General features: G+C 53.6%; 3 protein-coding genes across 3 annotated transcripts; 2 read left to right on the top strand and 1 right to left on the bottom strand.

The window, feature by feature from the left end:
• The first annotated feature begins 3976 nt into the window (after positions 1–3976).
• On the top strand, positions 3977–9354 carry LOC128267213 (phospholipid-transporting ATPase ABCA3-like). The gene is made up of 6 exons (XM_053004009.1): positions 3977–4188; positions 4261–4750; positions 4829–7072; positions 7143–7352; positions 7418–9090; positions 9168–9354. The coding sequence occupies exons 1-6, from the start codon at positions 3977–3979 to the stop codon at positions 9352–9354; spliced, it is 5016 nt and encodes a 1671-aa protein (XP_052859969.1).
• Positions 9355–10567: 1213 nt separating this feature from the next.
• On the top strand, positions 10568–16066 carry LOC128278731 (phospholipid-transporting ATPase ABCA3-like). The gene is made up of 8 exons (XM_053017460.1): positions 10568–10779; positions 10858–11062; positions 11133–11411; positions 11490–13949; positions 14018–14294; positions 14366–14722; positions 14799–15819; positions 15886–16066. Exons 1-8 carry the CDS (start codon positions 10568–10570, stop codon positions 16064–16066), a joined length of 4992 nt encoding a protein of 1663 aa, XP_052873420.1.
• A 1029-nt stretch (positions 16067–17095) lies between these two features.
• On the bottom strand, positions 17096–21349 carry LOC128278730 (AT-rich interactive domain-containing protein 1B). Its single transcript, XM_053017458.1, has 5 exons — positions 21315–21349; positions 21098–21203; positions 18947–20938; positions 17920–18870; positions 17096–17845 (listed from the first exon to the last, which is right to left on the bottom strand). Exons 1-5 carry the CDS (start codon positions 21347–21349, stop codon positions 17096–17098), a joined length of 3834 nt encoding a protein of 1277 aa, XP_052873418.1.
• Between the last annotated feature and the right edge of the window lie 41 nt (positions 21350–21390).

The following is a 21390-nucleotide window of genomic DNA, read 5'->3' as shown; positions in this document are numbered from 1 at the left end:
TCGGATTATGATGATCTTAGACACAAGTTCAGAAATTGAACAAACGTGCGCCCACCGCGCGGTATGCTGGGAATTCGAACAACGAAAGCATAACGGCCGTGGCAGGAAGCGATTGGCTGCCTCCAATCTACGTAACTTACCTTACCATTTCTTTCACTTCCTATCAGATGTGAAGCTTTTGAATTTCAAATATTTGTGGAGTGTAGAGTTTTCCGGGGCCGCGGCACTACCTCTATTCGAATACGTTACGCGGTGAGCATACCGAGAAGTGGGAAAAGTTTGTGTTGCGACGGATTCAGTCTAATTGGTATTTTGACTAAAGCGCCCCCTAATGACGCCACATCTGTAGTGCGTGAAATGTGATTCGGTGAAGTTTTTATTGAAAACAGCCCCAGTCATGCAACACCTAATGGTAGCTCGGTGTCGTAGTCGTGCAGTTCCTGGGCCTGCGGAACTTATATAGAATCGATTCGAAAAAGTTTCCAAATATGCAGGGTGCTGGGGGTTTGAGTAAACAATTTATTTACACAACTTCTTTCGCCGTACTCGCCGCGCCTCGTATCGTGGTCTGCGGGTAGGGAACGGTGCGGCAAGAAGGTGCACTAAGCGTTTGGAGCCCGCTGGTGGGCGTGCAATCTTGTATCTATAAAATTCCCCGATGATGGGAGCTTTCTAGGTATGTAAGGCTTCCACTGAAACATGAACCTGAGCTCCATGAAGATAGGTGGTTCTTGGGTGGATACGATATGATGACATTGGGCACCGTGTAGCCCGCTGCTTTATAGCCATACTTGAAGAATTATTCTAAACACGATATGGTTTATCCACTGCACTAGATTGTATTGAGTGTACGCTTAAGTCTCAAGCCTTTCTTAATGGTTTTTTAGTGAGTATGGATTGGTCCAAATGAGGACAAAAATGCGGCTCCCATTACAAAAGAGTTGAGCTGAGAAAATAGATAACCAACGCAGCTGCGAGAGTCACTTGCTAAAAGCTAACAATTATCATCCATCATCATTACCATCAGGTAATTGGCGCATCTCCTGGAGACTTAGTACTCTAACATGTTTGCCGACAGACGAGACTGTGTGTATTTTGAGAATTCTTATCTCCATCACCATCCTAGTGATTCAACTGTTTTAGATCGTAGACATTTCTAACGCCTTACTCTGTCGCCCATTGTGTTAGCAGTGGTATTGTTTTTAGGTTGCTACTGCTGGTGTAATAAATTTCTTATCTAGTTTAGGTAAAAAAATCATTGAAGAGAAAAGCAACGCAGGACACGAAGTAGTAAATCACTGTGATGGCCATATTCTCAATTCTGAACAGTTCGAACCTGTTTTTCCCCTGAGTTAAAATCGGTTTTGGGCGATTAGAGTCGATAGGTGTTTTAGAGGCGGTAAAATGTAAATAAAGCAACGATTGAAATCCGACTAACGTGTTAGTGTCTATCATTCCAATCACAGTGAATTAGAACAAAGTAATGGCAGACTAACGCGCGATAGATTTTATACAACACCCATTAAAACATTTTCATTATTCTTGTGTTTCGTAAACACCTGGTCATCAATTGTCATTGTAATAAAATAAAAATTGCGAAGATTTTGTGGTACGCATATGATTTGAATGTAAAAGGATAATAATTAAAATTGTTTCTTTTCATAGAAAGATCCACCCCGGAATGGGAGTGATATAAGAAGCACAGAAGTTGACCTACGATTAAAGCGCCTCTCAACGCTCATAACTGATCATATCCACAGTTTTTGGTTGTGATGGCGCGTCAGCCAGGAGTCGTAGTGCTGCAACACGGACTGACATACTGACCGCCAGACTTCCAGAACCGGTTTAACCTTCCTCAACAATTCCGAGCACCACTTCGCGGCTCAGGCAACACGCGCACATACGGCCGCAGCCGGGAATTTATGGTCGTTTGTCATTGAAAGAGACAACCAATAGGTTGCGATGGCTCGCGATGGTCTCAGGGTGAAAGCGAAAGTCTCTTCAGGCGCCGAGTGGCCGAGTTTGCAATGATGACATTATCCCATGTTTACCCTTTGGCCATTGTTTACTGGCGCACACCGAACAAGGTGATAGGATATTCGTAGTTTGTTTTTGACCTCGGTCGTTTTATGAAAATGTTTCAAGCACTGATATAAATTATTTGAATCGATCTGTAAGCATAAATATTTAGAGCTTCAAATTGCATTATTTAGTCCTGAGGACTACAAATAGTGATCATATTTGCATGAAAACATAACCAAAGAGCCAACAATTGGCCCATTTCCACTCATTTCATCCAACATGTCACATCAGAACAGATTCCATGCTCAAATTCTGGTTTAACCCCAAGCGATCAGTCTGCAGATACTGATCCAATAGCATCATTGATTCATGAAGAGAGTACGCCGCAGATCAAAGCATCACGCGTAGCCCAACTGTAAGTTCTTATCAGGAGAACACGCCAACGTCACTACTTCGCAAGGCAATTAACAATAGGCGCATGATGGTAGACGTAATGCGTGAGTCACATTGCTCCCTACAGTTTCACGTGCGTTGTAAATTGATATCAGATCAATTGTGTCGTCCAGGCAGATCGTATACGCTTTTCTCTGGCGAGTCGAGCCAAGATCGAAGTTATCTTCGTCCACTAAGCACACCTCCGAAAATGTTGAGAAGGACGGAAGGAAATACGGCACACACTGCCAATGACGTGTCCGGAAAACCAAAAGTCATTGTGGGCCGGAATTATGCGTGTTGATCATAGGACACAGATAATCAATATCTCATCGGGTCACCCGGGAACGGTTGGGCCATAATTGCCTTTCGATAGCTGTGGTTATCGGTGGATGAATTGGTTGATATTACGGGCACACGAATTTTGGTGGTTTTCTATAAAAGCCGGCTAGTGAGAACGGTTCCATCTGAGTCGTTGTCGGTACTGTTCGCAGAAAGTCCACCAGGTGCGCGTCGGTCCCATCAGGTTCAGGTCTCCTATTCGGGTGCAGGAGTTCACAGTAAGTAAGGCGTCGAACAAGAATACTTGAAAGGTTAGCGAACTTGACCTAGTGTTTCTAGTGTTTTTGGCGGTGAAAAATTAGCAGCATTCAAGGTTTTATTTGGAAAGTGATATTCATCTATTAAAGCGACTCCAAAGGAATTCGTACCGTACAGCACACACTATATTTTAGGTGCTAAACTCCTTAAAGTGACTGGTTAATGATCGGCTTATAGGGGCAGTGAATGTGACCAACCATGTGAAACAATCGATAATGACGCCGCATACGTTCCTATCACATGATTGACAACCAATAAGGATCAAGGGATTATACACAGTGCGGTAGATAAGTTCTCTACAAGTTGGGACCACAACATTGCCACAAGTAGCGCTTTTTCGTGGGGTTAGATGTTTTTGGCGGTTGCGTTGTTTGGTACTAGATGTGTGTGTGTGTGTGTCACTATCAATTAACATATGTTTAAGTTATTGGTATTTTTCGGCGACATCTTTTACAATGACTCAGGCCCCTTAGCATGAGGCGGGAAAGGGGCTGCACAGGGCGATAGTAACTAAACATAATAGTTGCCCAGAAGGAGCCTCATTTTAGAAACTTGGGCAAAAGTGCGTGAACTGGTAATGGACTCATTATTGGACAACTCACAATGTAATGCTAGCATTGTAGTATTCGGCTTTGGCACCCGATTCAGTATTACTTTGCCACCTTTCAAACCCTTTGGCTTTGGCCTTGATGATTATAGATTAGCGGTGGGAGTCGCGTCCGCTTATTGGCGATTGTAGGCGAATTTATTGTTAGCTGATAACGAATGTAACTGGTCGCCGATCCGCTGTTTGAATGAAAGTCTAGGACTGACTCAATCTCTCGTCGCGATTAAAATTCGCCAACTCAGAAACATTGTTGACGGAAGATCAACTCTAATTGTGAATCGGGGTTTCCGTACATTCAGACTAGGGCCACCAACAATGGCCACCTCCAGCTTGGATAAGTTTCTGCTGTTGCTGTGGAAGAACTGGATTATTCAGAAGCGCCACTACGTGCAGACAGCGTTCGAGATCTTAATTCCGGCCATCGCGTGTGCCGTGCTGATCGTAGTCCGCGGTCTCGTAGATGCGGACATTTACGACGAGCCAACCCAATGGAATCCACTTGAAATGAACACCGTGCGGCATATGATGTAAGTTGCGCCTCCGAGATAAGCCGTCGAAAGGGTTCTATATGACCGCGTTTCCGCGTTTCTCCTCGACAGGCCAGCAGCCAACCCCGATATCACGCCACCGATAACGTTCGTGCTGGCGTACAGTCCACAATCGCCGTTGACGGAACGCATCATGAACCGAGCGGTTGAGCAAATCCTTGAACCGCTCGATCTGGTCGGGTTCGAGACGGGTCAGCGGATGGAGGATTTCTTCCGCCTGAACTACTCGCTGGCGGGCGTCGAGTTCCCCGACAGCTACCGCACGGCCACCACTTTACCGGACAACGTGACCGTTTCGTTGCGGTTCCCGGGCGAGATGCGCACCCTGCAGGATGACTTCACGGCGTTCTGGGCAAACTGGGCAACGGAACTGATGTTTCCGGCATTCCAGATTGCCGGTGCCCGTGAGCGCGAGCGGGACGATGGTGGCTATCCGGCGAACTACTACAACGAGTCCTTCATCGCCGTCCAAAGCGCCGTATCGCGGGCCATCATTCTCGAGCGCGATCCCACCATCCAGCTGCCGGACATTTATTTGAATGTAAGCCGATGATAGTATTTCTTCTCGAAGACAGATTACGGAACTAACTAGACCTGGCGTTTATGGCTTCCTTTTTAGCGCTTCCCGTATCCCCCGTACTACAGCGATCCGCTGCTGACGGGCTTCGAAAATCTGCTTCCGCTGATCATAGTAATCGCGTTTTTCTACACCGCCATCAACACGGTCAAGTACATCACGGTGGAGAAGGAAAAACAGTTGAAGGAGGCAATGAAGATCATGGGACTGCCGAGCTGGCTGCACTGGTCGGCGTGGTTCGTCAAGTGTCTGGTGCTGCTGATCGTATCGATCTCGCTGATCGTGGTACTACTGTGCGTGACACTCACTACCAACACCGATCTGGCGATCTTCGAGTACGCCCAGTGGACGGTGGTGTGGTTCTATCTGTTCGTGTTCAGCATCACCACGATCTGCTTCTGCTTTATGGTGAGCACGTTCTTCTCCAAGGCCAACATTGCGGCCGGTATCGCCGGTTTGCTGTGGTTCATTTTGATCGTGCCGTACAACATCGCGTTCTCGAACTACGACGATATGGCGGTGGGGGCCAAACTGGCGCTCTGCCTGTTCTCGAACTCCGCGATGTCGTTCGGTTTCATGCTGATGATGCGCCACGAGGGCACGGCGACCGGGCTGCGGTGGTCCAACCTGTTCGACCCGGTGTCCGTCGATGACGACTTTTCCGTCGGGCACACGATGGTAATGCTGCTGGTGGACGCCCTCATCTATCTGGTGATCGCACTGTATGTGGAGAAGGTGTTCCCCGGTGACTTCGGAATCGCCGAGCCGTGGTACTTCCCGGTGACGAAACAGTTCTGGTGCAAGGACTCCCAGCAGTCGCTCGACGTTCCCAAGGAAGGCATCGATCACAGCGAGGAGACACCGAACGTGGAGCGCGAACCGGACAACAAGCACGCGGGTATCCAAATCCGGAAGCTGCGGAAACAGTTTACGAAGAAAAAGGTGGCCGTCCAGGGACTGGATCTTAACATGTACGAAGACCAGATCACGGTACTGCTCGGCCACAACGGAGCAGGTAAAACGACAACGATGTCGATGCTAACCGGCATGTTTTCACCCTCGTCCGGTACGGCTTTGGTCAATGGGTTCGATATCCGCAACAACATTGACGCGGTGCGAGGATCGCTTGGGCTGTGTCCGCAGCACAACGTACTGTTCAACGAGATGACTGTGGCGGAGCATATCGAGTTTTTCGCTCGCCTAAAGGGTGTGCCACGGTCGAAGATCAAGGACGAGATTCGCCACTACGTCCAGCTGCTGGAGCTGGAGGACAAGCTCAACAAACAGTCGCAAACGCTGTCCGGTGGCATGAAGCGGAAGCTCTCGGTCGGCATCGCTCTGTGCGGTGGGTCGAAGGTGGTACTCTGTGACGAACCCACTTCCGGTATGGACCCGTCGGCCCGGCGCGCCCTGTGGGATTTGCTGATCAAAGAGAAGCAAGGCCGTACGATCCTGCTGTCGACGCATTTCATGGACGAGGCGGACATCCTGGGGGACCGGATTGCGATCATGGCCGAGGGTGAACTGAAAGCGGCCGGTTCTTCGTTCTTCCTGAAGAAGCGATTCGGGGTGGGCTATCGGCTGATCTGCGTGAAGGGCGCCAACTGTGACCGGGGCCGCCTTACCGGTATGCTGCGGAAGCACATCCCCAACATCGACATCGACACCGACATCGGCTCGGAGTTGTCGTACGTGCTGAACGAGAACTATACGGCCGTGTTTCAGGACCTGCTGCGCGACTTAGAGGACAATGTGGAACAGTGCGGGCTGACCAGCTACGGCATTTCGCTGACCACGATGGAGGAAGTGTTTCTGCGTGTCGGTAGTGACTCGTACGCGTTGGACCAAAAGTCGGGAACCGTGATCGATACGGAAGTGAGCCACGGTAATGGGCTGAGCGGTGCGTCGACGGTGACAGTAAACGGGTCCAGCGACACCCAGCCACTGTTGGACGGTTCCAGTCTCGCGTGGAATCAACTGTTTGCGATGTTCCTGAAGAAGTATATCTCGAGCAAGCGCAGCTGGGTGCAGATGCTGGTGCAGGCGTTGATTCCGATCTATTTCGTGATCGTCACCGTCGTGATTGTGCGTACGTTCCCCGGGCAGACCGATTTACCACCGATACCGATCAACGTGTACAACTATTCTGCGACGAACACCATTCTGCAGGACTCGGGACCATCGGCCGCGTTCATCGACGGCTATCGGGCGATATTTGAGTCGCTTCCCGGCACCCATCAGTTGGAAGTGATCAACGGGGACATTGTGCAGCACATCTTGGAGTTGGTACGTCGGGGGGGGAAACAAAATTGGTCACTGCGGCGTCCTCAAACTTCCATTGTTTCCTTCCTTTCAGTCAACCGAGAATATTGGTCTCGTGAATCGCCAGTATATGGCGGCGGCCTCGATAACGAGCACAAACCATACGGTTTGGTGGAATCCGACCAGTTACCATACGGCTCCCCTGGCCGTAAACTTTATGTACAATGCGATCATCAAATCGATCAGCAAAGCGTACGAGATCACCTTGATCAACAAGCCACTGCCGTTCAAGGCAGAAACCAGGGTAAGTGTGCGGAAGGTGGTCCACCTGCAGCTGCATTCTGACACTCGGTTCGGCTTCCTCCACAGTTTACCCAGCTACAGGCGGGCAACAACCTTGGGTTCCAGATTTCCTTCAATACCGGCTTCGCGATGTCGTTCATCGCCGCGCTCTACATCATGTTCTACATCAAGGAGCGCACGAGCCGCGCCAAGCTGCTGCAGTTCGTAAGTGGCATCAACGTGTTCACTTTCTGGATCGTGTCGTTCCTGTGGGACTTTGTGACGTATATCGTGACGGCATTGATTTACATAGCCACGCTGGCCGCGTTCCAGGAGGAGGGCTGGGCCACGTTCGAGGAGCTCGGCCGGGTGTTCCTGGTGCTGCTCGTGTTCGGGATTGCGTTCTTGCCCGTCACCTACCTGTTCTCGTTCTGGTTCGAAGTTCCCGCCACCGGGTTCGTGAAGATGATGATCGTAAACATTTTCAGCGGGACGATCTTCTTCACCGCCGTGTTTCTGCTCAAGTTTGACGCATTTGACCTGCAGGACGTGGCCAATGGTCTCGAGTGGGCGTTCATGATATTCCCACTGTTTTCGCTCAGCCAGAGTCTCAGCAATATCAACGTGCTGTCGACGACGGAGTCGGTGTGCCGCGAGCAGTGTACCGATGAGACGGTGGATCTGTGCTCGCCGGAGTACATCTGCTCCCTGCTGCCGCAGTGCTGCGACACGAACATCTTCTCGTGGGAGAACACGGGTATCAATCGGCAGCTCATGTTCATGGGAGTTGTCGGGCTGTTTACATTCCTGGTGCTGATGGGCGTGGAGTTCCACGTTCTCGAACGAATCTTCAAGCGTCGCCGACGATCGCCTGGATCGGCGAGTATCCAATCTGGTGACGGCTCTGCGCTCGACGATGACGTGTGGCATGAGAAGCAACGCGTGAAAGCGCTGTCCGAGGCCGAGCTGACCAACAGCAACCTGGTGGTGAGCGATCTGACCAAGTACTACGGCAAGTTTTTGGCCGTCGACCAACTGTGCGTATCGGTCGAAGGCTCGGAGTGTTTCGGGTTGCTCGGAGTGAACGGAGCCGGCAAGACTTCCACCTTCAAGATGCTCACCGGCGACGAAAACATTTCGTCCGGCGAGGCCTGGGTAAAGGGTATCAGCCTCAAGAGCAACCTCAACCAGGTGCACAAAGTGATCGGCTACTGTCCGCAGTTCGATGCCCTACTGGAAGACCTCACCGGACGGGAAACGCTCAGGATCTACGCGCTGCTCCGGGGTATCCCGAAGCACGAAATCGGCTTTGAGACGTTACGCCTGGCGGAGGAGCTTAACTTTATGAAGCACATCGACAAGCGCGTAAAGGAGTACAGTGGAGGCAATAAACGGAAGCTCAGCACGGCCCTGGCGCTGCTGGCGAACCCAGCGGTCGTGTATCTGGACGAGCCGACGACCGGTATGGACCCCGGCGCGAAGCGACACCTCTGGAACGTGATCATTAACGTCAAGAAGGCGGGCAAATCGATTGTCCTGACGTCGCACAGCATGGAGGAGTGCGAGGCGCTCTGCACCCGGCTGGCCATCATGGTGAACGGGGAGTTCCGGTGTCTCGGCTCGACCCAGCACCTGAAGAACAAGTTTTCGAAGGGATACTTCCTGACGATCAAGCTAAAACGCACGGACGCAGGGCTACCGGCAAACGGAGATCTCGTGAAGCAATTCGTGGCGAGCACCTTCTCACAAGCCCTACTAAAGTAAGTGGCCCCGCCTAAGGGTTAAGAGGTCTCGGGTTGGGCACTCATTGATTGATCCAATATTTTGTATCTGGCAGGGAAGAGTACCATGACTCTATGACGTACCACATCACCCAGTCCGAGCTGAAGTGGTCCACAATGTTTGGACTGATGGAGGAAGCGAAGAAGACGCTCGACATCGAGGACTATGCACTCGGGCAGACTTCGCTCGAGCAGGTGTTCCTGTTCTTCACCAAATACCAACGAGTCACCGATGACAGTTAGCTCCGTGAGCTCCGTTCTGCTTCGTTTTCGATCCTAGCCCTATAACCGGTGGAGAATCCCGTCCCGTTTGTAATTCCCGTCTAACGTAGATGCTGATGCTCAGGAAAGGATAGTGAAGTAATAAAAACAAACGACACAAATGTAAGCTAATAACCCTACCCAAACCGTGCGGCGTTCGTTTTCTCGCCCGCCTACACGTTTTGCCCGGTCCGAAAGCACGTGAATCATTGATGAGGTTCCCTATCGTTAATCGCACTTCGGAGTCGGCCGACTTCCTGCCACTCCAGCGCTCGCCGGTGGCTACGCGTTATCGGAAGGTATCGGCGGCCGGCTTACAGCCTGGATCAATTGCTCGCAGCTGGAGTCGGCTCCAGCGATAAAGGTACACTAACCACCAAACGGGGAAGCGGTGGTTAGTCTAGTGTCGGTGGTCCACTCGAGAGGTACAGGTCCAGGACGAACAAAGTAGCACCAGGCAAGTGTCCTATGATGGGGAGGGAAGTGCTGGCGGCAATTGAGGTGGCACGCGCGCCTTATTATGGCCCATGGGATATCGAATCCCTTTTATTTCCGTTCCATCGTGCATCATTCGGACGCTGATTGCCAGTTCCGCGTTGTGCCGTAACACCTGGTGACCGTGAACTGGACATTGAACTGCGCGGTTCCCAGAAGGTCATTTGGGAAAAATGTAGGTGTCGCAGGACTTTGTGGTGAAGATTGATGTAAACCCTGACCTAGTGGTGCGCTAGTCGTGTATTGTTCGATCCATTCATGTTACGTGGCAGTGTTTTTGGGGGTAGCATAAGGCGTTTTGGTCGAGCGTAAATAGTGAATCACACCCTTCGACCTATGCGTAAACACCACCGGTTGGGTGTCCGATAAAAGTGAGATATAATTTCGCAAGTGACGCCGCCGAATGTACGTCTGACGCAGAACCGCCGTCGGGCTGACCAAACTGACCCAGCGCTAAGCTGCCGATATCGTGATTACTGCGTCGTGATAAGAACACTTTGCCGAGATTTACGATCCCCAGCGTAATCGACACGCGAACCGGAAATCGGAATATGTGTGTGTCTAGGAACCGATCTGTGCGATGAATGCAACAAAGCTTAAACAGTGAATTTGTTTCGTATTTTGACTCAACAGCCTTTTCCCGAAGTGAATCTGACACCATTTGTGTTCTGTTCCGTTCGTGCAGGTTGGGATCCCGAAAATGAGTACCTCAAACTGGGGCAAATTCGTCTTGCTCCTGTGGAAAAACTGGATCATCACCAAGCGTCACTACCTACAGACGCTGTTCGAAATCCTCATTCCGATACTGGCGTGTGTTCTGCTCATACTAATCCGCGGATTAGTGGACGCAGAACAGTTCCACCAGCCGACCGTGTTCAACCCACTCGAACTGGACACTATCTCCCACCTTCGGTAAGGACGTCCGTTGCCTCTTCAGATACGTCGTTTTATTGGGCCTTTAATCGCCTACTTTCACCCCACCAAAAACAGTCTCAATCCTGAGATTAGCCCGCAAATCGTGTACACCATCGGGTACTCGCCTCAGAATCCGGTTCTCGAGAGCATCGTGCAGCGTTCGGTGTCATTTTTGGACGAGAACCTCCAGGTGCTATCGTTCACCAATGCGCAAGCCATGCAGACTTATATGCAGGTCAACAATGTGCTCGTTGGCGTGGAGTTCCCGGACGCTTACACTGTGAGTAGCCCGCCTGGTGGTGAAGTCTTCCGACACACTATCACTAAACACTCGCACTTGCACCTACCAGAGCTTGACACAACTGCCTGACCAAACGATACTGTCCCTGCGCTATCCGAGCGAGATGCGAACGTTCCGCGAGACGGGAAGCGAATTCTGGAACAACTGGCAGACGGAGCGCACCTTTCCAGCGTTCCAGGTGCCCGGCGCACGGCAGTACGAGCGCGACGATGCGGGCTACCCGGCCAACTACTACAACGAGACGTTCCTTCAGCTGCAGAGCGCCATCTCGCGCTCCATTGTGCTCGAGCGGGCCCCCAACTACCAGCTGCCGGATGTTTATCTGAGTGTAAGCCATCCGGGCCAATTGAACACAAATTGGGCCAGTATCAGATGTATCATGTTTTCCTTCTCTCTCTCTCTCCAGCGCTACCCTTACCCACCGTTTTACAGTGATCCACTGCTGACCGGGCTGGAGAACTTGCTGCCACTGATCATAGTGATCGCGTTTTTCTACACCTGCATCAACACGGTCAAGTACATTACGGTGGAGAAGGAGCGCCAGCTGAAGGAGGCAATGAAGATCATGGGTCTCTCGAGCTGGTTGCACTGGTCGGCGTGGTTCGTCAAGTGCATTATCCTGCTGCTCATCTCGATCTCGATCATAACGGTGCTACTTTGCGTGAGCGTCACAGCCAACACCGAACTGGCCATTTTCACGTTCGCCAATTGGTTCGCGATCTGGTTCTACCTGTTCATCTACAGCCTGGCCACGATCACATTCTGTTTTATGATGAGCACGTTCTTCTCGAAGGCGAACACCGCATCCGGCATTGCCGGGCTGATGTGGTTCGTTTTTGTGATGCCTTACAACATTGTGTTCTCGAACTACGACACCATGTCCCTGTCGGCGAAGCTGGTTCTATGCCTCTTCCACAACTCGGCCATGTCATTCGGCTTCATGTTGATCATGCGTCACGAGGGCACCACCAATGGGCTGCAGTGGTCCAACATGTTTGATCCGGTCACGGTGGACGATGATCTGAGCGTCGGGGCAACGATGATGATGCTGCTGGCCGATTCCGTGATTTACCTGTTGATCGCTCTCTACGTGGAGAAAGTGTTTCCTGGCGAATACGGCGTGGCTGAACCTTGGTACTTCCCGGTGACGAAAAAGTTCTGGACCAACCGGGTGACCACGGTCGACGACTCGGCCGAGGCGCCCGAAGGAACGGAGAACGTGGAACCGGAACCGGTCGGCAAGCACGCTGGGATACGGATCAAGGGTCTGCGGAAGGTGTTCAACAAAACGAAGGCGGCCGTCAAGGGGCTACATCTGAGTATGTTCGAGGATCAGATCACGGTCCTGCTGGGGCACAACGGGGCCGGCAAGACGACTACCATGTCGATGCTGACGGGCGTATTTTCGCCCACATCCGGCACGGCCCTCATCAACGACTGTGATATTCGCACCAACATCGAGGGGGCTCGCAAGTCACTCGGCCTCTGTCCGCAGCACAACGTGCTGTTCAACGAGATGACCGTCGGGGAGCACATCAAATTTTTCGCTCGCCTCAAAGGCGTCCAGTCGAAGGGCATCGAGCGGGAGATCGATCACTACGTGTCGGTGCTGCAGCTGGAAGACAAACGGCACGCCCAGAGCCACACCCTGTCCGGGGGCATGAAGCGGAAGCTGGCCGTCGGGGTGGCCCTCTGCGGAGGCTCGAAGGTGGTGTTCTGCGACGAGCCCACTTCCGGCATGGACCCAACGGCCCGGCGTGCTCTCTGGGATCTGCTCATCCAGGAAAAACGCGGCCGTACGATCCTGCTGTCGACGCATTTCATGGACGAGGCGGACATCCTGGGGGACCGGATTGCGATCATGGCCGATGGTGAGCTGAAAGCGGCCGGTTCTTCGTTCTTCCTGAAGAAGCGATTCGGGGTAGGCTATCGGCTGATTTGTGTGAAGGCGGATGATTGTGAAACGGGGCGCGTTACCACACTGATGCGCCAGCATATCGCCAACCTGGAGGTGGACACGGACATTGGGACGGAGCTGTCGTACGTGTTGGATGATGCCCATACGGGCGTTTTCCAGCCGCTGCTGCAGGACCTCGAAAACCACTCGGACTCGCTCGGCATCACCAGCTACGGTATATCGTTGACCACCCTGGAGGAAGTGTTCCTGCGTGTCGGTAGCGATTCCCATACGCTGGGCAAAAAGTCACCGACAGAGGGCGACACCGAGGAGCGGCCCAACACGGTTTACCCAGCGAATGGATCGACGATCACACTCGCGCTGGAGAGCGGCGACTCGGACCTGAAGCTGCTCACTGGGTTCCCGCTGCTCAGGAACCAACTGTGGGCGATGCTGCTGAAGAAAGCGATCGCTACGAGGCGCGCCTGGATCGCGATGCTGGTGCAAATATTCATTCCGATTTTCTTCGTCATCATGACCGTCGTGATTGTGCGCTCGACTCCCGACAATCTCTCGCTGCCACCGCTCACGATCAGCTTCGACAGTTACACTACGACCGAAACCGTTCTGGAGGGCACGGCAACGGATGCGGCTAGTCTGGGCGTTATAGAGGCCTACCAGCAGCTCTTCGAGGGTGCGGGATCGGATCGCTCGCTCCGTACGATCAGCGACCCCATGGTGGACTACATCCTGCGGCGGTACGGTGAAAACTTGCCGCAGGTCAACAATCAGCTGATGATCGCGGCGTCCATTACGCCCACCAACCACACGGTTTGGTTCAACGCGCAAGCGTACCACACGGCTCCGCTCGCGCTAAACACGTTCTACAACGCGATGCTCCGTTCGGTCTGTGCCCAGTGCTCGCTACTGCTGACCAACCATCCCTTACCGTTCCGCCCAGAAACAAGAGTAAGTTCCGTGATGTCCGTGCGGTGTCTCTAGAATGTTGATGCAACATTTTTACTTTCGCCACACAGTTCACCCAACTTCAGGCGGGCAACAATATGGGCTTCCAGCTGGCGTTCAATACGGGTTTCGCGATGGCGTTTGTCGCAGCGCTCTACATTATGTTCTACATCAAGGAACGCGTCACCCGCTCAAAGCTACTGCAGTTTGTCAGTGGCGCCAATGTGCTGGGCTTCTGGGCGGTCTCGTTCCTGTGGGATTTCTTCACGTTCCTGGTAACGGTCGCGTTCTACGTGGCTGTACTGGCCGCTTTCCAGGAGGATGGCTGGTCGACTGGGGAAGAAATTGGTGAGTTAGAGTTGGGTATCTCGATTGGCCAGCACTTACTCTCTCTGATCGTTTTGACCCCCCATTTCCAGGACGGGTGATCCTTGTGATGGTGGTGTTCGGTTTTGCGTTCCTACCCCTCACCTACTTGTTCTCGTTCGCCTTCGACATCCCGGCCAGCGGGTTCGTGAAGATGATGATCCTCAACATCTTCACCGGAACGATCTTCTTCATGACCGTGTTTCTGCTGCTGTTCGACGGCTTTGACCTGATGCACGTGGCCGAGGGCATGGAGTGGGCCTTCCTGATATTCCCCCTGTTTGCGCTGAGCCACTCGCTGAGCAATATGAACATCGCCGTGGCCACGGCTCAGGTTTGCGACTCGCAGTGCGAACTGATGCCGGACTGTACGCCAGAGCTGCTCTGCAAGGCATTCTCGCAGTGCTGCAGTAAGTCGCGCAGCACAGCGCATCGTGCACCGTCTCGCCCGCTCTAATCTCCGTTCCGTTCCGACATTCGTTTCAGACACGGACGTGTTCACGTTCGAACGCACCGGCATCAGCCGCAATCTGATGTACCTGTTCGTGGTGGGCTTGATTTCCTTCCTGCTGCTGATGTTCGTCGAGTACCGGGTGTTGGATCGGTTGTTCGGGCGCAAGGCGAGCCGGACCGTGCCGCCCACCGAGGGGGATGATACCGACTCGGACGTGCTGGCGGAGAAGAGGCGCGTGCGTGAGCTGAGCGGGGCCGAAATAGTGGCCAACAATCTGGTGCTGCGCGACGTGACCAAGTACTACAAGAAGTTCCTGGCCGTCAACCAGCTGTCGCTGGCCGTCGAGCACTCGCAGTGCTTCGGTTTGCTCGGTGTGAACGGGGCCGGCAAGACTTCCACCTTCAAGATGATGACGGGCGACGAGAGTATCTCGCACGGCGAGGCGTGGATCAACGGGGTCAGCCTGAAGAGCAGCATGAACGAGGTGCACCGCCGGATCGGGTACTGCCCCCAGTTCGACGCCCTGATTGACGACCTGACGGGGCGCGAAACGTTGAAGATCTTCGCCCTGTTGCGCGGGGTTCCAACGGCGGACGTGGCGGCACTTTCACTGCGACTGGCGGAGGAACTGAACTTCGGGAAGCACATCGACAAGCAGACGAAGGCGTACAGTGGAGGAAACAAGCGGAAGCTCAGCACGGCCCTGGCGCTGATGGGTAACCCGGCGGTGGTGTATCTGGACGAGCCGACGACCGGCATGGACCCGGGCGCACGGAGGCAACTGTGGGACGTGGTGTGCAAGGAACGGGCCGCGGGGAAAGCCATCGTCCTGACGTCGCACAGCATGGAGGAGTGCGAGGCGCTCTGCACCCGGCTGGCCATCATGGTGAACGGGGAGTTTAAGTGTCTCGGCTCGACGCAGCACCTGAAGAACAAGTTTTCGAATGGGTACTTCTTGACGATTAAGCTAAAACGGGTGGAAACGGCCGACGAGGGGCGGCTCGACAACGTTAAGCGATACGTCGTGGAACGCTTCCCGATGGCCCAGCTCAAGTAAGTCCTCTCCGGTGCTTGTTTTTAGCTCTGTGGTGGTCATCCCCGTTTCCTTCGGTGTTACAGGGAGGAGTACCTAGAGTCCGTTACGTATCAGATCCCGTCCACCAACACACGCTGGTCGACGATGTTCGGGCTGATGGAGGAAGCCAAGCGTGTGCTCGACATCGAGGATTACGCCCTCGGGCAGACCTCACTGGAGCAGGTGTTCCTGTTCTTCACCAAACTGCAACGGGAAACTAGCTGAAGATGCGGCCAGCTTTCTATTTCCATCCAGCTCTATTTATTACGTTAAACAGGAAGGAATAACCGAAGCCAAACACGAGCGCCAACCAGAATATACAACGATCAATTTACTTTATTCATCAATTTGAGAAGGAAGTGAATTCTATCCACACAATGCAAGGCATTGCTACAATTGTTTCTCTAATTTTCTCCCTCTCCGTGTGTATGTGTTTATGCATTTTAATTTGTAGAAAAACTAACGTTACACTAAAGATATCCTGATACACCGGTGTGTTGAGATGTCGAGGACTTGGGCGTTTTTGTTTTTGTTTTGCGTGTTTGCTGACAATGCTGAGAGACAGAAAGGTTCTGCTCTTGTATTTTTTTTAAATGTAAAAGTCCATCCAAAGTGTTGCTAAACATTATTGGCAAGCAACTTCAACCGAAACCAAGGTGACGCTGACAAGGCCAAGACACTTCCACTTCCTATCCAACTGCTGCCAATTGGTTTCCGCAGGCTACAACGTTACAACCGCAAAACCGACGGGGAGATGATTTTTGTTTTTATATTTCGATAAAACACATGGCGATGGAAAACAGAAAAAAATCACGCCCCGCATCCGCAAGAGAAGTTGAACGCTGCACGCGCGCGCCCCAGCTTTGCGCACCCCGCTTCCGCAGGAATAAATAGTGCCGCTGCCGATCACGCACCGGCGCCCCCGGCGGTGGCAGTGTGTGTATTCGTTCGTTTCGAGTGCCGTTTCTAATGATGTACCTCTCCTCCGCCGGCGACACGACGACGTAGCGGCGGTTTTATGGTGGAGATGGGATTAAATAGGGAAAGAAATACTTTTCGCGCAGCATCGCCACGATCGCCTTCACATGCTGTGGGGGGTACAATATAAGAAGTATGATTGCTCTTGTCAGCTTCGTTCGCGGAACGAACTTCAGAAAACGAAACTCATTCGGTGGCGCGCTCACGTTGGACAAGGAACACGGGCGTGGGGGTGGGGGTGGGGGGAAAGGGAGTAGAAAAGCGAGGAAAGCGAGTTTACTTGCGTTGCGCCGGTGGCACGTACATGGGCCGCTGCTCCCGGAACTTGGTGCCGCCACGCTGCTGCTGCTGCTGTTGTTGTAGCTGCTGCTGCGGTTGGCATCCGTGCCCGCCCATTTGGGACTGATGGTGCTGGTGCTGGGACATGTGAGCCTGTGCCTGTTGCGGTTGTTGTTGCTGCGGCTGGTGATGCATGTGCTGCTGATGTTGTTGTGGCTGTTGCTGCTGCTGCTGCTGGTGTGGTAGCTGTTGCGTGTGGTGCATATGGTGCGGTGCCGGTTGATACTGATTCATTGCCACCGTCGGTGGCAGCGACTGCGGGACTGGCGCTGGCACCGGTGAAGCGATCGGCGGTGGATGCGGTCCGGGTTTGTAGGACACATAGTGAGAGGGCTGATGCACCACACCATCATCCTGCATCGGAGCAGGGTACGCACCCGGTCCGGCGGCTGCCATCGGTGGTGGTGCATGATGCGGCGGAACGTGACCGTGATGGTGCGGATGATGCGGATGATGGGGAGCGTACTGCACCGGTGGACCGGGCACGGGTGCCGGTTGCGGTGGTGGGGCAAGGTGTGACGTCGTCGCGGCATGGAAGCCAAGGCCCATCGGTGCCTGCGCGACCGGAGTAGTCGCCTGAGCCAGCGGAATACAGTCCGTTTTCAGTACCTCCTCAAAGTTGCCGTACTCCAGAAAGTGCACCACGAACGTATTTTTCGTCGTGTTGGTGATCTCCGCCGTGTAAAACTGTGAAAAAGTACCAGGAGACGGTGAAAGATCGCGTGTCAGGTTGGTTGGGTCAGGGCCATTGGAATACTTACACCACCATCCTCCCAGTACTTGGCCATGCAGCGATCGCCAATTTTCCAGTTCAGATACATGGGCGCCATGGTGCCGGCTGGCACCGGGGCGATCGCCATGCCGGGTGATGCCACCGGACCGGTTGCCGGTGCGGCCGACATCATTGGCGGCGCCAGGACGTTGTTCGGGGTAGTGGCACCCAACGGCACACCGGGCGATACCGTGGCGGGTGCGGCCGCTACCTGGGAAGCCCCTAGGTGTGACGCTTGCATCTGTTCGAACTGTTGGTGGTTCTTCAGCACGCTCAGGGCGAACTCGTTGGACTGTTTGTTCTGGAAACCCATAATCTGGTACGGGTTGTAGCTGTAGCCATTCGGAAGCTGGATGAAACTTTTCGGCACACCACCAGTGACCACCGGACCACCGGCCGCAGCGCTGCTACTACCCGGACCAGGACCGGCAACCGGAATACCGGGCGGTGTCACACGCGGCCCCGGCACTGGCATTGTGGTGGCCGGGGATGCAGCCATCGGTGGCGGTCCATGCTGGACGATTGTCCCAGGCGGGTGGGTAGACATCGTTTTCAGCGGTCCGAGTTTGGTCGGCGCAGAAGACGCGGCCGGCACGTTCGATGAAGTAGCGGCACCAGTGTTGGAGGTGGCGAATCCGGCCGGTTTTCCGGTCAAAATTTGCATGGTCGCCACATCGTCGGTCAGATGATTGATTTTGCTGCTGTTGCTGTTGTTGGCCGTTTGAGATGCTGGTTTGTGGTTGGCGTTGCTGTTGCTGCTACTGCTGGTGTTGGCGAACGGTGCAATGGATTGTCCCGGATGTCCTTGGGATTGGACTGATTGGCTTCCCTTTCCTTTCTTCGGAGGATGCTGTGTTCCGGCCGCGTTCGAAGGTGCAGGGCCAGCAGAGTATTTGTTAGATTCATCCTTTCCTCCGTAACGCCCCGATTTATTGGAGTTCTGAAAGCGGAATTTCAAACATCGTAAAATGGCCTGAATGAACCCGAAGCGCCCCCCCATTCGATGTAGTATTTACCTTCGCCGTGCCATTGTTGGTGCCACCGGCATAATTGTTGTTGGCGTTGCTACTACTGCCCTGCTGACCGTAGTGAGCGTTTGCTCCTCCTTGCTGCTGTTGCTGTTGCTGATTGCCGTAGCTGCCGGACTGCTTTGGACCATTCCCATAGTTTGACGCCGCTGGCGCATGGTGTTGATGAGAGTTTGCTGTGCTCGAAGCACCTCCTGCTCCCCCTTTGCCGCCACCCGTGCGATTCTCGTGATTTCGTCCCTCAGACGGCCCGTAATTGGAGTGGTGGGACTGTCCCTTACCATACTTTCCACCGGATCCGGTGTTTCCGGAAGCACTGTTGCTGTTGGTAGTGTTATTATTATACCCATCTTGACGCTGCTGCTGCTGAGCGTTGTACCCGGCGCCCGAGGAGGAAGATTGATGTTGTTGATTGTACTTGGCGTCATTCCGGCGCGACGATCCGCCTTCGCGTGAGCTGGAACTAGGATTGTTGGATGTTCCTGCCGATGCTTGATGGTTGTGGTTCGCGGAAGACTGGGTCTCGTTGCCACCTCCCCGGTACCGTCCACTGCCGGAACCGGCATAATCCGACTGTTTAAAGTTTCCCTGACCATCGCGCTGGCTCCCACCTTGGTGGTGTCCTTGCTGTTGCTGGTGATGATTCTGACCTCGACTGTTGCCAGACGAGCTATTTCCCGGAGCGGTCGATGTGTTGCGATTTGCAAAACTGCTCGAAATGTTATTTTCAAACCGTTGCTGATTGTGCTGCTTGCCACCGCCAACGGCTCCGGCACCGCCCACACCACCACCACCCCCATGGTTGGCATCCGAGTTGGCGTTCCGATTTCCGCCCGCACTGGACTGAATGCCATTGCGATTTTGTGACGATTCCTGGCGACTGTTTCTAGCACCCCCTCGATTACCACCCGGCTCCGGCCGGCCATTGCTTTCGCCTCGGCCGCCGCCGCCACCTTTGTGATGTATATCGTTCGGTGTCGATTCTTTGCTTGCCTTCTTGCTGCCCCCAGCAGGAGCAACCGATGGTTCGCTGTCCTGAAGAATATCGCCCAGGTAATCGGATAGCGAAACCTTCCCGGACGGTTTCGATTGCAGCTCGAGCTCGGCCGCTTCTCGCTTCCCGGCGCCACGCCGTCCACCGGATTTACCGAAGCCGCCCGACTCCAACTTTCCACCACCACCCAGCGGGCCACCGGCTTCCTGTGCCTGCGCAGCGTGGTGCTGCTTGCGATCCTCGATCCGTTGTAGGTTGCTCAACGCCCGCTGAACGTTGTTGCGCGTCAGCTTGAGCGCATGGGTGGCCTGCTCTTCGGAAAAGCCCTTGTCCATGATTTTCTGCACATTCGCGTCCACCATCTGCTTGCTGCCACCGCCGAACGTTTTCTTCGTGCCCAGCTTGGTCGCTTCCGCGATCGCATCGTTGCGCTGCGCATTGAACTCGCTGTTTTCCTTCGACTCTTCCTTCTCCTTCGATGGCAGACTTTTAAAGTCCTTGTCGTTCGCGGCGGCCGGTTGCTGAATCTTCTGCCCGAAAGCTATCCACGGCGGGGGGCCCGACGAGCTGAACTGCAGCCGACCGCCTTTCGCGTACTTTGCCATCGTGCGGCTCAGTTCCCACTTTTCCACCAGTGCAGTCACCTGGCCGCCGAGGACGGTGAGATGTTTGTCGCTCAGCAGCATCACACCCTGCACGATCCGGATAGGTCCGTTCCTAAGGAGCAGCTTTGTGCCGGGCGGCGTGTTGAGGCTGAGGGCGGGGATGTGCTCGTGCTCAAGCGCCACATACTGCGTCTGCCCGTCGGTGATAGTGAGCTTCAGCAAACGCGGCGCCACCTTCGATTCTTCGTTCACCTTCGGTGCACCCAAATTGCGGAGCTTGACGAGTTGCACCACACCGGTGCCAGTGAAACTGTCCGTCTTTGCGCTACTACGGCTCGACAGGGAACCGAGGCTACCGCCACCGAACTCCCGCAAATCCGTCTGCGGGAAGGGAAGGAACGTAAAACAAATAAAATCCATACTTTACTGTCACACGAAACGAAAAGTGATTTGAAGTGGGTGTGTGTGTATGTGTGTGCTACGTATGAAAAATGAAACGAAAGTGCCCCGAAACAATCAACAACGGTGACTAATACGTACATTCAGTGCCAATTTCACAACTTGCTTCACATCGGGATTAACTAGCCGCCCGTTCTTGTCACCACCGCCTTCCAGCAACTTTTCCAGCCCCGGCTCCGTCACGTACCTGTCGGTCGGTATTGAGGAAAAGAAAATCAACCAAACACCGATCACGGACACGGCAGTGGTATTGCCGGTTCGAGGTTTGCTTCGCTCTTTGGGGGACCGAAATACTGACCATCCTTGCTCCTGCAGTTGTTCTATTAGGCCCATCCTGCACGCCTAGCCTTCGGCTGATCGATATCCAGCGAGCG

The sequence above is a fragment of the Anopheles cruzii genome, chromosome 2 (assembly GCF_943734635.1).
Source record: "Anopheles cruzii chromosome 2, idAnoCruzAS_RS32_06, whole genome shotgun sequence".
Taxonomy (NCBI): Eukaryota; Metazoa; Arthropoda; class Insecta; order Diptera; family Culicidae; genus Anopheles; species Anopheles cruzii.
The sequence above is the reverse complement of the archived record's forward strand: the minus strand, read 5'-3'. Positions and strand labels throughout refer to the sequence as shown.

What these genes read in the sequence shown, in the direction of transcription:
- LOC128278730 (XM_053017458.1), bottom strand. Translation starts at nt 21,349, where the DNA reads ATGGGCCTAATAGAACAACTGCAGGAGCAAGGATG. An exon ending in CCAACAATGGCACGGCGAAG is followed by an intron (nt 18,871 to 18,946) that starts GTAAATACTACA and finishes TTCCGCTTTCAG; the next exon opens with AACTCCAATAAATCGGGGCG. An exon ending in AGTACTGGGAGGATGGTGGT is followed by an intron (nt 17,846 to 17,919) that starts GTAAGTATTCCA and finishes ACTTTTTCACAG; the next exon opens with TTTTACACGGCGGAGATCAC.
- LOC128267213 (XM_053004009.1), top strand. Translation starts at nt 3,977, where the DNA reads ATGGCCACCTCCAGCTTGGATAAGTTTCTGCTGTTGCTGTGGAAGAAC. An exon ending in AACACCGTGCGGCATATGAT is followed by an intron (nt 4,189 to 4,260) that starts GTAAGTTGCGCC and finishes TCTCCTCGACAG; the next exon opens with GCCAGCAGCCAACCCCGATA. An exon ending in TGCAGCACATCTTGGAGTTG is followed by an intron (nt 7,073 to 7,142) that starts GTACGTCGGGGG and finishes CCTTCCTTTCAG; the next exon opens with TCAACCGAGAATATTGGTCT.
- LOC128278731 (XM_053017460.1), top strand. Translation starts at nt 10,568, where the DNA reads ATGAGTACCTCAAACTGGGGCAAATTCGTCTTGCTCCTGTGGAAAAAC. An exon ending in GGCATTCTCGCAGTGCTGCA is followed by an intron (nt 14,723 to 14,798) that starts GTAAGTCGCGCA and finishes CATTCGTTTCAG; the next exon opens with ACACGGACGTGTTCACGTTC. An exon ending in TTCCCGATGGCCCAGCTCAA is followed by an intron (nt 15,820 to 15,885) that starts GTAAGTCCTCTC and finishes TCGGTGTTACAG; the next exon opens with GGAGGAGTACCTAGAGTCCG.